The 13,770-nt window shown below is 50.6% G+C and overlaps 1 protein-coding gene across 1 annotated transcript; it reads right to left on the bottom strand.

The window, feature by feature from the left end:
- Nucleotides 1–43: 43 nt before the first annotated feature.
- Nucleotides 44–10,958, bottom strand: LOC133340602 (cytokine receptor-like factor 3). Its single transcript, XM_061548959.1, has 10 exons — nucleotides 10,876–10,958; nucleotides 10,036–10,285; nucleotides 8,157–8,364; nucleotides 7,385–7,472; nucleotides 6,111–6,288; nucleotides 5,465–5,545; nucleotides 4,475–4,625; nucleotides 2,637–2,769; nucleotides 1,605–1,717; nucleotides 44–1,234 (listed from the first exon to the last, which is right to left on the bottom strand). Exons 2-10 carry the CDS (start codon nucleotides 10,267–10,269, stop codon nucleotides 945–947), a joined length of 1,476 nt encoding a protein of 491 aa, XP_061404943.1. The 5' UTR covers nucleotides 10,270–10,285; nucleotides 10,876–10,958; the 3' UTR covers nucleotides 44–944.
- Nucleotides 10,959–13,770: the final 2,812 nt, after the last annotated feature.

Here is a 13,770-nt window from a genome sequence, read left to right as displayed (position 1 = left end):
AAGTCTCGGAAAACCTCACCGAAACAATGTCCACAGCAATGGAGACACTTGAACTGCGTTTTATTCACAATGACCCACAGGCACCGAGAAGACCCCCAGCTGTGAGCAGGAGCCTCTGGAAACAAGTAGCGTCACCTGTTTAGGCATATTTCTCCCCTCGTTCTCTCTCGCTTGCATGCGTGTTGAACTTCTTTCGCGCCGTACGTAGCCAACCGTGCTAATCGGAGGTGCCGGGGGGAAGTACAACTCACAGAGATCGAGGTGCCACGTCCCGGCTCTTCACTACAGTTCCCTCCTCCGCCTCAGCGAGTAGCGCAGGCAACCGCACACACGCTACCACCACCCCCATGCCGCGTCCTTCCACGTTTACCAATTTATTCCTCCCCGTCCAAATTGACTTGTTCCATGCCGCACGCGCTCACTCGATGACCGTTAAACACGTCCAACGTGACGCGCTTTTAGCCTAAACATTTTTTTATTGAAAATTATTTGAATGAATCTAAATAACCCATTGATGCACACGCACAAATACACATCGCGTAGTAAACGTGTGCGCATATTCATGTGTGCCATTGTCTCCCGACTAACAATGTTAACATATCGCACCAGGTACTCAATTGATGCTGAGCCGACCGAGGCGAGGCCAAGGAACGGTTCAGATAATCGTCACCGGTGTTGGCCGCGAGCGGGAATCGAACTCGGGTCGCCGGGTTCGTAGCACAGCGAGCTAACTGCTGCACCACCGCTCCCCTTCCGTGGAAAATTCATGCATTAATTAGATCTCCCGCACACAACGAGAACTGCAGGCATCACGAGCGTGACACTCGCCTTCAAACGACGAATTTGATCGTGAAACATCGCGGGCCCCGCAACGGTGCTACGTCCTGCCCCGCCGAGAGACTCGGCAGCGGCAGCAGAGGCAGCAGCAACGCTGGAGCTTCCGCTCAGAAGACCAGGACGCTCCACCCGGGGTGGGTGAAGGAGCAGCCGAAGTAGAGGACCTCCCAGGCCTGCTCCAGCAGCCATTCGGACACCACCTCGCGTTCAGCGCACGCCACGCTCACGCGCAGCCTGTGCGGCGCTCCGCGGAGAGCGGCCGGCAGGCCCAGAGGCCCCGGGGGAGGCACCACGGGGGAGCCGGGCTCCGGGCCCTCGGTGCCGAAGGTGACCGTCATGCCGACGGCCAGAGAGGGCAGCTGGTTGGTCATCTCCTTGCCGTTCACGATCACGGCGCCTGGCGGGATGGGCGTTGTTGTTAACGTGAGCGTCGGCATTGCCACCACCGCAGTTATTGCTGCCGCTGCCGACACGGGCAACACCATCACCGCCATCGTCACCATCATCACGATCGTTCGAATCGCCGCTACCATTGTCACCATCAAAATCACGAGCATTGTCATCATCATCATTATCGCCACGACCACCTAATCATCATCATTAGTATAATATTACCATTATTGTCATCACTGCCAACCTTCATTATCATCACCATCATCACCATCACCACTGTCATCACCGCCACACACCATCATCATCACCACCACCACCACCGTCATCATCATGAGGTGGGTGTAACTTGACAGGAGTGCTGCGGTGTGACGCACCGTTGGAGGCGATGCAGAGGGCGCCGTTCCAACGGAGGGACTTGGCGTCGGCTCGGGGCTCCACGCAGAGCCCAATGGTGTCATCCCACCCAAGGGGGCCCACCCGCTCAACCCTGAGGACGGGGAGCAGTGGGGGGGGGGGGACGGGTACAGTTCATAGCCTCTAAGGCTAGTGCTTAGAGACCCCATTATAGACCGGTCTGCCAGTCTATTATTGTCTAGAGACCCCATCAAGAGACCAGTCTGTGAGTCTATTATTGTCTAGAGACCCCATCAAGAAACCAGTCTGTGAGTCTATTATTGTCTAGAGACCCCATCAAGAGACCAGTCTGTGAGTCTATTATTGTCTAGAGACCCCATCAAGAAACCAGTCTGTGAGTCTATTATTGTCTAGAGACCCCATCAAGAGACCAGTCTGTGAGTCTATTATTGTCTAGAGACCCCATCAAGACACCATTCTGAGACCCTTTCAGATCATTCTGCCAGTCTATTATTGTCTAGAGACCCCATCAAGAAACCAGTCTGTGAGTCTATTATTGTCTAGAGACCCCATCAAGAGACCAGTCTGTGAGTCTATTATTGCCTAGAGACCCCATCAAGACACCATTCTGAGACCCTTTCAGATTATTCTGCCAGTCTATTATTGTCTAGAGACCCCATCAAGACACCATTCTGAGACCCTTTCAGATTATTCTGCCAGTCTATTATTGTCTAGAGACCCCATCAAGACACCATTCTGAGACCCTTTCAGATTATTCTGCCAGTCTATTATTGTCTAGAGACCCCATCAAGAGACCAGTCTGAGACCCTTTCAGAGACCAGTCTGTGAGTCTATTGCCAAGAGACCCCATCAGAGACCGGTCTGTGAGTCTATTGCCTAGAGACCTCATCAGAGGTGGGTATTGTCAGTCCATTACTGTCAAGTCGTTTACTGATCTGCGTGATAATATAGTTGTGACGCGGCACGTGATCCGCCAACCCTTCGCGGCCTTCCTCGCTGACGGCACAACAGGGGAGGGGGGGGGGGCTCACCTGAAGCTCACGGAGTGACCGAGGGCCAGGCTGGGTCGGCTCGAGTAAAGGGCTGTGCCCCCTGGCCCCGAGCCCCGCGTCGCCACGTCCCTCCGTGCGCTCAACGCAAACCCCGCGTGGTCCGGCCTCCATTCTGTCAATCACCAACGAGAGCAGATGTGTCACCAACGACACCAGGTGTTTCACTACAGGTGTGTCACTAACGACACTAGGTGTGTCACTAACGACACCAGGTGTGTCACTAACGACACAGGTGTGTCACTACGACACCAGGTGTTTCACTACAGGTGTGTCACTAACGACACTAGGTGTGTCACTAACGACACCAGGTGTGTCACTAACGACACAGATGTGTCACTAACGACACCAGGTGTTTCACTACAGGTGTGTCACTAACGACACTAGGTGTGTCACCAACGACACAGATGTGTCACTAACGACATCAGGTGTGTCACTACAGGCGTGTCACTAACGACACCAGGTGTGTCACCAACGACACCAGGTGTGTCACTAACGACAGCAGGGGGTGTCGTCAACAGGAGTGTAAATCAGATGTATCTCGAGCAGGTGTGTTAGGAACAGGTGTTTCACTACAGGTGTGTCACTAACGACACCAGGTGTGTCACTAACGACAGCAGGGGGTGTCGTCAACAGGAGTGTAATTCAGATGTATCACGAGCAGGTGTGTTAGGAACAGGTGTTTCACTACAGATGTGTCACCAACGACACAGGTTGGTCACTACGACACCAGGTGTATCACTACAGATGTGTCACTAACGACACAGGTGTGTCACTACGACACCAGGTGTGTCACTGCAGGTGTGTCACTAACGACACCAGGTGTGTCACCAACGACACCAGGTGTGTCACTAACGACAGCAGGGGGTGTCGTCAACAGGAGTGTAATTCAGATGTATCACGAGCAGGTGTGTTAGGAACAGGTGTTTCACTACAGGTGTGTCAATAACTTGTGTTACCATCAGGCATGTAACCGATGACAGATACTTCGTGAACAGATGTTCCACCATCGGGTATGTAAGTACGTATGTTGAACTTTTTTCGCACCGTATGCAGCCAACCGTGATAATTGGAGATGCGAGGGAACAAATAACACTAACTAAACTCAAAAAGCAGTTCTAAAGAAATGAGTTTGTCAATCTCGGTGACGATTTAAAAGTGCATAACTCCAGTGGCTTCCTAATATCGGAGGGAAGAGCGTTCCAGACGGCCTCAGAAGCTCATGTTGAAAGCGCGCGATGCGGCGACCTTCTTTGTTCGACGGTTAACCAGTATCTTCTTGGTTCTTTCGGTAAAGTGACGTAGAAGGGAAATAATAAAATAATAAAAATAAAACATAATAATTATTTTGTCAAGGCGCTCTTCCCCCTCCAACCCAGCTTAAATAGACGCTCCAAGCCTGGGGTGTTTCATTCAGACGCTGTCTTCCCGACAGACCTGTTCTTCACCTGAGGACGGCTGCTTGCGTTGTGTCCGAAACGTCGTGAGAATTGTATTTTATTATGTTTTATTTTTATTATTTTATTATTTCCCTTCTACGTGACTTTACCGAAAGAACCAAGAAGATGAATCCCTGCAGTCACGAAAGCTTTAAATCGAAGGTCAACCAGTAGCCGCTGTGGCGAGGATGACCGGAGGTCACGTGATTACGCTTTATGCTCCTTGACGAGCTCGGCGAGGTGATGGCGGTTCATTTGTGGCGAGCGCTTTGTGTGCAACGAGTGCGATCTCATAAAGTGCGTCGTCACACCATCATGTCCGTCACCGTCAAGGTGTGTCACTGACGCACGGGGGTGGTTACAACGGAAGGAGGCACGGACCGTGCGCGGGTAGCGGGGTGCTGGTCGTGACGGGCACGCTCCAGGCAATGGGGCCTTCGGGGCCTCCTTCGCGGGCCCCCACGCGGAACGTGAAGTCTGCGTGCGGCTCCAGATGGGGCACCGTGAACTCGGCATCGGGGCCGCAGTACACCTGGGGGGGGGGGGGGCACGAGGAAGGGGGGAGGGGGCGGGGGTGGGGGAGTAGGGTAGATGGGGGGTGTACAGAGTAATGAAATAAACTATTGACACGGTGATGGTGTGGTGGTGATAATGGTGGAGGTGGTGGTGATAATTAAAGTGTGGTAGGGATGGTGAAAATATACATGATGAAAACGACTTAAAATATTTAATCTGGACGATCCCTTGAGATAACAACACCTCGTTTGCAAGGATGTCCAAGGGCGTCAACGGACACAAACATAGCAAGCACTTAATGAGACACGTAAAACATTGTACATTTTTTTTACTTGTACAGTTCTCTGTATTTATAGAGCTGATGATGATTCTAATGAAAATTATAACTGTGAAAATGATGATGATGGTGGTGATTTTTCGATTTAAAGCTTTCGCGACTGCAGGGATTCATCTTCTTGTTTCTTTCGGTAAAGTCACGTAGAAGGGAAATAATAAAATTATAAAAATAATAAAAAAAATCAGACGCTGTCTTTCCGACAGACCTGTTCTTCACCTGAGGACGGCTGCTTGCGTTGTGGCCGAAACGTCGTGAGAATTGTATTTTATTATGTTTTATTTTTATTATTTTATTATTTCCCTTCTACGTGACTTTACCGAAAGAACCAAGAAGATGACGGTGGTGATGATTGTGAAAATTCTATTGTTTAAATAATATTGCTGATTAAATTACAGCGATGAAAAAATAACAAAACGGTGCTGTCGGTGATGGCTTCAATGAGGATGTTGCAAATGGCGATGAAGTTTAATGGTGGCGATGATGACGACGATGACGATGATGAAGGAAGGAGCCCGTACCCTGGTCATCTGCGCTACGTCCTCCGTGCGACCGCGGCAGTACTCGAGGACGTACTCTTGCACGGGGAACTCCTCGTCCACCTACGGCAAGCAGACAAGACAAAGATCCCCCGTACAGCCTCAACATACTTTGGGGAAAGTGCTGTTAGTGAGCACCTATGGAGGGCGGTACGGTACCTGGGGGACGTAGTTGGGCAGCATCACACCCAACCGCCTTTGTCTCCCCAGTGGCGATGTTTACCATCCCACCAGGTACTCATATTGAGTCGACCTCGGGGAGGAACCCCAGGACCGGTTTATGTAACCGTCACTGGGTGTTGGCCGTGAGCGAGAATCAAACTCGGGTCGCCGGGTTCGTAGCGCGGTGCGCTAACCGCTGCACCACCGCTCCCCGCACACAACCACGTCGTTCTCATTGGCTGATCGAATGTAAACAAAGATGGATTTTCTGATTTTGGGGAAGGGGGGGGGATATCTCCAGTACAAAAAAACGCAATAACGAATCAGCATTCTACGGGGTCGCTATGCCAAGTCTGTATGCATACACAAAGAAATTTGGAAGGTGATCCAACCCCTGTTCCTCCTCTCGGCGGGTTCGGAGCACCACCGCTTCCCTCTCTCTCTCTATAGAAGCACACGCGCGCACCTTACACCACCGCACACGCACGGCGGCTGGGCGCGCGTTCGTCTCCTCGAGCTGCACAGGAGCGCGCGGAGCGACGCGGCCGTGAGCGGCGAGCACCGAGCAGAGCCGAGGTCCCAGCGACGCGTCCAGCGAGGCCCGCACACACGCCACCTCGCCCAGCGCCGGCACCTCGGGCAGGCTGCGTGGGGCACACGTGGGCATGAGACACTGGGGCATAGGGGGGACGCCGGATGAAGGGCACGGGCGTATGATATCGGGTGCTGCGGTGGCAAGATGGTTTTTTTTCCCCTCCACATTTAGGAAGAGTATTTGGCTGAATTTTTTTTTCGATTTAAAGCTTTCGTGACTGCAGGGATTCATATTCTTGGTTATTTCGGTATTTCCCTTCTACGTGACTTTACCGAAAGAACGAGTATTTGGCTGCTATAAATGTCTACGTGAAAAGCCACTTCACTGAGTTTATTTGTGGTAAGGTGGCTTCTGAAAAAAGAGCTATATAGATCAGTGGGCCTTTCGTGGTCAAAAAAAAGTTCAGTTTGAATCTTGATTTGAAGCTTTCGTGACTGCATGAATCCATACTCTTTAGTTCTTTCGGTAAAGTCACGTAGGTGACCTTTACCGAAAGAACCAAATGTATAGTTCAGTTTTAGTTCTGTTTGAAATATACGGGGACAATGGGATGGGCGGGACATGGTGGCATGAGATGCGAGGAGACAGGAGGTAGAAGGGCATGTTGGGGCATAGTGTAAAGAAGAAATGACGATGTGGGAAATGTAGGTACGTGGTCATGGCAACATGGGGCATGGTTTGCGGGGACACGGAGACAAGCTTGGGGACACGAAAAGAGAGCCGAGGGCATGAGACAAAGAGACTTGGGGAATGGGAACACGCAAAATTGGGACTACCGCGAATGCTACTTGGAGTAGGGACACGTGATGCCAATGGAATTGTGTCTGCATTGAAGGGGGAGGGTGGGCGGGGAATGTTCGTCATGGGCACGTGAGGGCAAGGACAGGCAAGCAATTGGGGGAGCAGGTAGAGGTGGTTATGGAGGAAACAGCAAGGGGTTCGGCAATGGGTAGAGTGCAAGGGGACATAACTAGGGCAGAGGAAGGGAAGGACAGGGCAGGTAAGATGCTGAGTTCCTCCTGCAGCAGGAGAAGCTGATGCTGCTGCAGCTGCTGCAGCTGCTGCTGCTGCTGTTGCTGCTGTTGCTGCTGCTGCAGCTGCTACTGCAGCTGCTGCACCTGCTGCTGCTGCTGCCCCACCCTCACCTGCCCAGCTGCACCTGCAGAGACCTCTGAGTGAAGCTGGCGAGGAGCGACTCCTGCTCCAGACCCGACGAGGCCAGGGCCGCCTCACCTGATGAGGAAAGCGGCGTCATCGACGATGACGTCATCGATGGCAACAGAGCCATTGACGACAACGAAGACGGCAACATAAACTGAACGCGTGCGAACTCATCCGATCGATTACACTGGTCAACAACAACAACAACAACAAACATTTTTTTCTGGCCTGGACTTTTGCAGATGTTATAGACTAATTTCAGGGTGCTGATTCCAAATCTGATCTCAGATTTGCTCTATCACATCTCATTTTTATGCTATCGGCATACCCCATTTTCATTGATTTTACCCGAAATTAACTCTGTCACTTATGATTGCAAGTTGTTGCGAGTCAGTGACTGCTTTAGTGTTAAAATATGGTGCTGTATTTCTAGGATAGCGTGTTTATAATACCATTTTATGGAGATATCCACAATTATTTAATATTTCTTCTGCAGTTTTTATTGAAAATGCAATATTTGATATCTCAAAAACCTGATGTGATAGACAAAAACCGATGCCAGATTTGGAATCAGCACCCCAAAATCACCCTAGAAGCGTTGGAATACCTCATGCCAGAAAAAGTGTGTTGACCAGTCTTAGCCTCGATGTCGTGAATGTACGTTGTAACGTCTTTTGCACCGTACGTAGCCAACCGCGCTAATCGGAGGCACGGTGCATCTCACCGCCCCCCCACCACCCCACCCACTGATCCCACCTTCTGCGAGCAACTCCTCGACGGCGTCCACCCGCTGACGGATGAGCTGCGTGCACTCGCGCAGCGGCCGCGACGCGTCGCTCACCATGCCGCGCACGGCAGCGCACAGCACTTCCCTGCGCGCCGTCACCGCCGCCGCCAGCGCCGCCTCGAGCCCGGCAAAGTGGCTGTCGAGCGCGGCAAGGGTTCGCTCGCCGCTCACGCTCACCTGCGTGCCCGCGTGTATGCGTGGTGCGGTAGGTGGGGAGGCATGTTGAGTTTCTTTCGCACCACCGGACGTAGCCAACCCGTGCTAATCGAAGGTGCTTGGGGGGGGGGGGGGGGGGGATGACATCAAACTAAACACAAAAAGAAGCAGTTTTAAAGAAAATCGTTTTCGATATAGATTATTTTAAAGTGCACTAGCAGAAGTACCCGGCGTTGCCCGGGTGAAAAATATATTTCTTAATAACCTTACATATATACACAGATGGGCTGCTACCCCTGCCCCCCCCCCAGCCACGATCTCCTCGGCCGCTGTGCAGTAATATGTACGGCCTATAGTGTGGTGGGGTGTCGAGGCCTAGTACCGTGCAGAGCCTCCGGCCTCGCCTAAATTGCCCACCTGGTTGAGGCTGGGTACGGGTGCCGTTCCCCCCCCCCCCCCCCCGCGCTACAATAATACTGTCTAATCGCTATAATTTTATTATCTACCGACCCTATAATAGTAATTGCACACATTGGGGTGGGGGGGGGGAGTGAAGAGGACGTGAAACTTTGATGAATTTACCTCAGAGTCGCGTGTTAATGCGTGCGCATATTTTTAACGGGAATTAAAAATGGCGTCCACCCCGCAGCGAATGCGTCGCTACCCGTTGCCAGGGGCAACCGCCGTCCAATGAAACTGCGTATGGTCCGGCGACACACAGACAGACAGACAGATTTGCGATTTTATATATATAGATAACTCTAGTGGTGGCACCATAAGCGAGATGGACACGCATGTATACCGTGATGGCCTTGACCCGCAGTGTCTCCGAGGTAGCGCATGTTGAGTTTGTGTTGATTGTGTTGTGTCACGTGTCCATCATCAGTGCAAGGTCCCACGCGCCACTGGCGGTCCCTGGTGGCTATCTCGTGAGGCCCCTGGCGTGCGGCCCGCCGGCAATACAAATGTGTGGCGGCTCCTCACACTGATGTCTCGAGAGCTAAAAGTGTGGGGGGCCCACACACTGACGTCTTGAGAGTTAAAAGTGTGGGGGGCTCACACCCTGATGTCTTAAGAGTTAAAAGTGTGGGGGGCCCTCATACTGATGGCTTGAGTGATTAAAGTGTGGGGGGCCCTCACACTGACGTCTTAAGAGTTAAAAGTGTGGGGGGCCCTCATACTGATGGCTTGAGTGATGAAAGTGTGGGGGGCCCCTCACACTGATGTCTTAAGTGATAAAAGTGTGGGGGGCCCTCACACTGACGTCTTAAGAGATAACGTGTGGGGGGCCCTCACACTGACGTCTTAAGCTAAAAGTGTGGGGGGCCCTCACACTGACGACTAAAGCTAAAAGTGTGGGGGGCCCTCACACTGACGTCTAAAGCTAAAAGTGTGGGGGGCCCTCACACTGACGTCTTGAGGGCTAAAAGTACCCCCCCCCCCGCCCCCAATGGAGATTAGTGAAGAACACTGTTGTGATATTGGTTAGCGCTCTGGCGAAGAACATCCGGTAAACCCAGCAGCTTTTTGTTTGACAAGCCTCACTCGGCTGATGAGACCGGGAAGGTGAAACCCGCTGGATCCGTTTAAACGCAATCAACAACAACCGCAACATTCGCCACTCAGCGACGGTGGTTGACGTCAACGCGGCGCTCGTGCCAGGCTAGGTGCACCTCGAGCACACGCACGCACCTGCTGGCTGGCGAGGTGCAGCTGTTGCAGACGTTGGAGCAACTCGCTGCGGTAATCCAGCGCCTCTCTCACGCTCTCTCTCACCTCGTCGGCACCATCATCACCTCCTCCACCTCCTCCACCACCACCTCCTCCATCATCGCATCTCGCTCCACCATCACCACCACCACCTCCTCCTCGCTCCGGTGTTGATGGAAGGTGATTCACTCCCACCACCACCCCTGTGCTCGTCATGGGAAATGATCTTCTTCTTTTTGGAGGGAAGAGGAAATGCGATAATTTACAACAACAACAACAAAATCACAATCGAATCATCAGCCATGGTCAATCCACTGCTGGATGAATGCCCCCCCCCCCTTACCCTCGGTCGTATTTTTATTTATGTATTACATTTCTTAGTGAAAAACACACTTCAGAAGTATTGATCGAGTTTGTTTTTGACGCGCTGATAACGACGTTACCGTTCGCCCGATATCGCTAATTGATCATTATAAGACGCACCGCTCCCGCGCTCCCCTCAAACTTTGCTCTAATATCACCAAGAGGGGGGGCAGGGGCGATAACGCGCGTGGTATAATCCGGACGATACGGTAATATAGAAGAAGATATCGATAACAAGAGGGGAGAGGGGGAGGGGAGAGAATACACGCTCGAGAAAATTCGCCTCCCGCGCAAAGCAAACATGGTCAACGAACAATGTCAAATTGCGGAACTAGCGTGCCTTATATGAAATGTATTTTTATTCAAATCGTCGACAGCACACGCGCAGCTGCGTAACGACAGATTCACGAACACGAGGCTCGACTTTACCTTAACTCTCGCGCCGCTCGCAAATTGTACCTTCAAAATGACGAGTTTTTATTTATAAAAAAATAAAATAAAAATGCTTTCGCAAAGTTGTAGAGCGTCGCGCGCACGCACGCGCGTCAATGTGCGCGCGCACGTCGCGTTAACACCCGAGGGGGGGAGGCGCGGCCCTGCCCCGCCACGCCCGCCCAAGCTTCCGCGGATTTCTTCTCTTCAACGCCGCCGCGGATTTCTATTCCAAGACAGCCCTCCACCAAACCACGCCACTCTCATTGCCCCACCGTGACGACGGGAAACCGGCTCCCCGCGAGGTGCGATTGCAAGAACAGCGGCGCCCGGGTGCAGCTGATAACTTACAACAACAACAATAATAAGTCTAGATTTGAAGCTTTCGTGACTGCAAGGATTCATACGCTTAGGTTTTTTTGGTAAAGTCACGTAGGTAAAAAAAAATAAAATGATAGAAATAATAACAGAAATAAAGTAATAAATCACGACGTTTCGGGCGCAACACAAGCGTCCGTCATCAGGTGGGACAACCACAGCAAGAAGAGTTCGAAGGAGGAAGGGTCTCCTCCGCCGACGGCACGATGAAACCGGCTCGTGTTGGTGTAGATGATCGACTAATTATTATTTTACATTTAGATTAGACCTCGGCAGGATCGTGATAGATGGCGGCTGCTTGGGGGGGGTGGGGGGGGGGTCCTTAATCCAGCAGTGGATTGACCAAGGCTGATGATGATAATGAATAATGGAATCTTTACCCAGGAGAAGCCTCACTGAGTCTCGAGACTCGTTTTCAGGAGGTGTCTTTGCTACCCTGGGATGTTTCGCCAATGCCACGAATGATTTAGGCTTTCGTGTGGGTGATACACACACACACGCACAGACCGGTTCACGAACCCGCTTGCTGTACTTGCCCATAACTTTTTTACCCTACATTGCTGGGGTCACAAAAAAGATCTCCAAAATCCTGATTAAACACAAGATCCAGGTCCGATTCAACACAGTACATAAAAAATCCGTGATCTGGTACCGTCTGTAAAAGATGTGGTTCCAGACATACAGTACCCTGGCGTCTACAAACTAAGTTTCCTCTGTGGTAGCAGTTACATTGGGGAAACCAAACGACATGTCTCGGACCGCATCCGTGAACATAAAGCTGACCTGAAACACGGTAGGACAAACACCTCAGCCGTGGCAGATCACTGTTACAACTCAGTGGGCTCACATGATATTGACTTCTCCAAGACAGAGGTTCTCTGCAAGCCATCTGGCTATCATGAGAGATTCGTTCATGAGGCGATCCACATATACAAACACAGAGACAATTTTAACCGAGAAGATGGATTCTGGCTTAGCAATCATTGGAAGGACGTAATAAATCATTTCGACACACATTAGGGTGGGTAGAATAATACATAGTGTTATATTAAATGTATAAGGTATAGGTTGGTTTACAGCAATACAGTATATAATTTAATGTTGGCAGTATATAGTACGGTATATGCTCGTGTGATGCAATAGAATAAAGTTTAGATGGAAGCATATTATATCATTTTTACGACGTAGAATTGTAATGTATTACTTGCTGTTAGTAACTCAGCTTATTGTAGAGTATAGTAAGTATACTGATGGTGCTATGCAATTTATACTTTAGTTTTTTATGTAGTTTATACTTTAGTTTTCTACGGGGTTGTTGAGTAACTGCAGCTACATATCATTAACATTCCTTTCCTTTGTTACTGCTAATCCCTGCACCCCCCCTTGGTGCTGTTGATCCTGCATAATGCATGGGCATAATATGACTTTGAAACCCCCCCGCCCACCTCCTACGCATTTTTCATGAATATGCTAAATTCCTCTTCATATGCACATTCTTTTGTTAAGGCGCTCTTCTTCCACCTCCAACGCAGCTTATATATAAGCTCCTAGCTTGGCAGTGTCTCATTCTTCACCTGAAGACGGCTGCTTGCGTTGTAGCCGAAACGTCGTGAGACTTACGCGCACCGAACTAGATCAGTTAGACAAGACACAAAGCGCTGGACCGCAGGCGCGCGGCAAGTTAAACCTACAATGGAAAATCAATTAACCTATTACATCAGTAAATGTAACCTAATAATTCGTCGATTTAATCAGCATGCGTGCGGTAAGACTGATACCTGGACCAGCAGCTACGGCAGAGTGGACACGGCCAAAAAGAATCTTCCAATGTATGCGCATTGATTCTCTTTTCCAAATACATGTATAAACTTTGACGTCCAATGTAGAACCTTCCTATATAGAGCCACCTTCTCAACCGATATAGACCCCGTATCCTATACAGAACCATGAACACATCGATAGATAACCCGTGATTCGTCCAATATAAAATCATCGCCTCATCCAATAAAGAAACATCGTCTCGTCCCATACAGATCCCTCGTACGATCCAATCCCGGGAGCATCCGTAGGGTGCCGTGCAACGCTTCACATCTTCACCGTCACGACAATTAACTCCAACCATTCCCAATCCACGAACGGATGAAAAGCCTCCCCAATCCATTTTATATTAAGCGGGGAGGGTCTCATGATTTAAACCATTCTGGAATTATACCATCCTTTTTTGGTTCTTTCGGTAAAGTCACGTAGGTAGAAAGAACCAAACGAGTATTGATTCATGCAGTCACGACAGCTTCACATCAAGATTTAGACCATACTTCACCAGGCTGGTCAGTGCGAGCTGGCGAAGGGCAGGATCGTGAACTGGCGTTGGCCGTGGCCGGGAATCGAACCGCTGTGACCTCCCTCCCTCCCCACCGCGTCTCCGTGCGTGCACGTCAATTAGACGTCTTTGTCAAGTCGACAGGCTTCGTTCGAGTTCACTTTCAGTTTCATTTATTTGGTATAACCCCGTGAGCCATTCGGCTCTTGAATCGGGTGCAACCG

The sequence above is a fragment of the Lethenteron reissneri genome, chromosome 10 (assembly GCF_015708825.2).
Source record: "Lethenteron reissneri isolate LAM-NWPU_2019-01 chromosome 10, ASM1570882v1, whole genome shotgun sequence".
In the NCBI taxonomy this organism is placed as follows: Eukaryota; Metazoa; Chordata; class Hyperoartia; order Petromyzontiformes; family Petromyzontidae; genus Lethenteron; species Lethenteron reissneri.
The sequence above is the reverse complement of the archived record's forward strand: the minus strand, read 5'-3'. Positions and strand labels throughout refer to the sequence as shown.

What these genes read in the sequence shown, in the direction of transcription:
- LOC133340602 (XM_061548959.1), bottom strand. Translation starts at nt 10,269, where the DNA reads ATGACGAGCACAGGGGTGGTGGTGGGAGTGAATCACCTTCCATCAACA. An exon ending in GGTCACTCCGTGAGCTTCAG is followed by an intron (nt 1,718 to 2,636) that starts GTGAGCCCCCCC and finishes CCCCGTCCTCAG; the next exon opens with GGTTGAGCGGGTGGGCCCCC. An exon ending in CCTCTGCATCGCCTCCAACG is followed by an intron (nt 1,235 to 1,604) that starts GTGCGTCACACC and finishes CCATCCCGCCAG; the next exon opens with GCGCCGTGATCGTGAACGGC.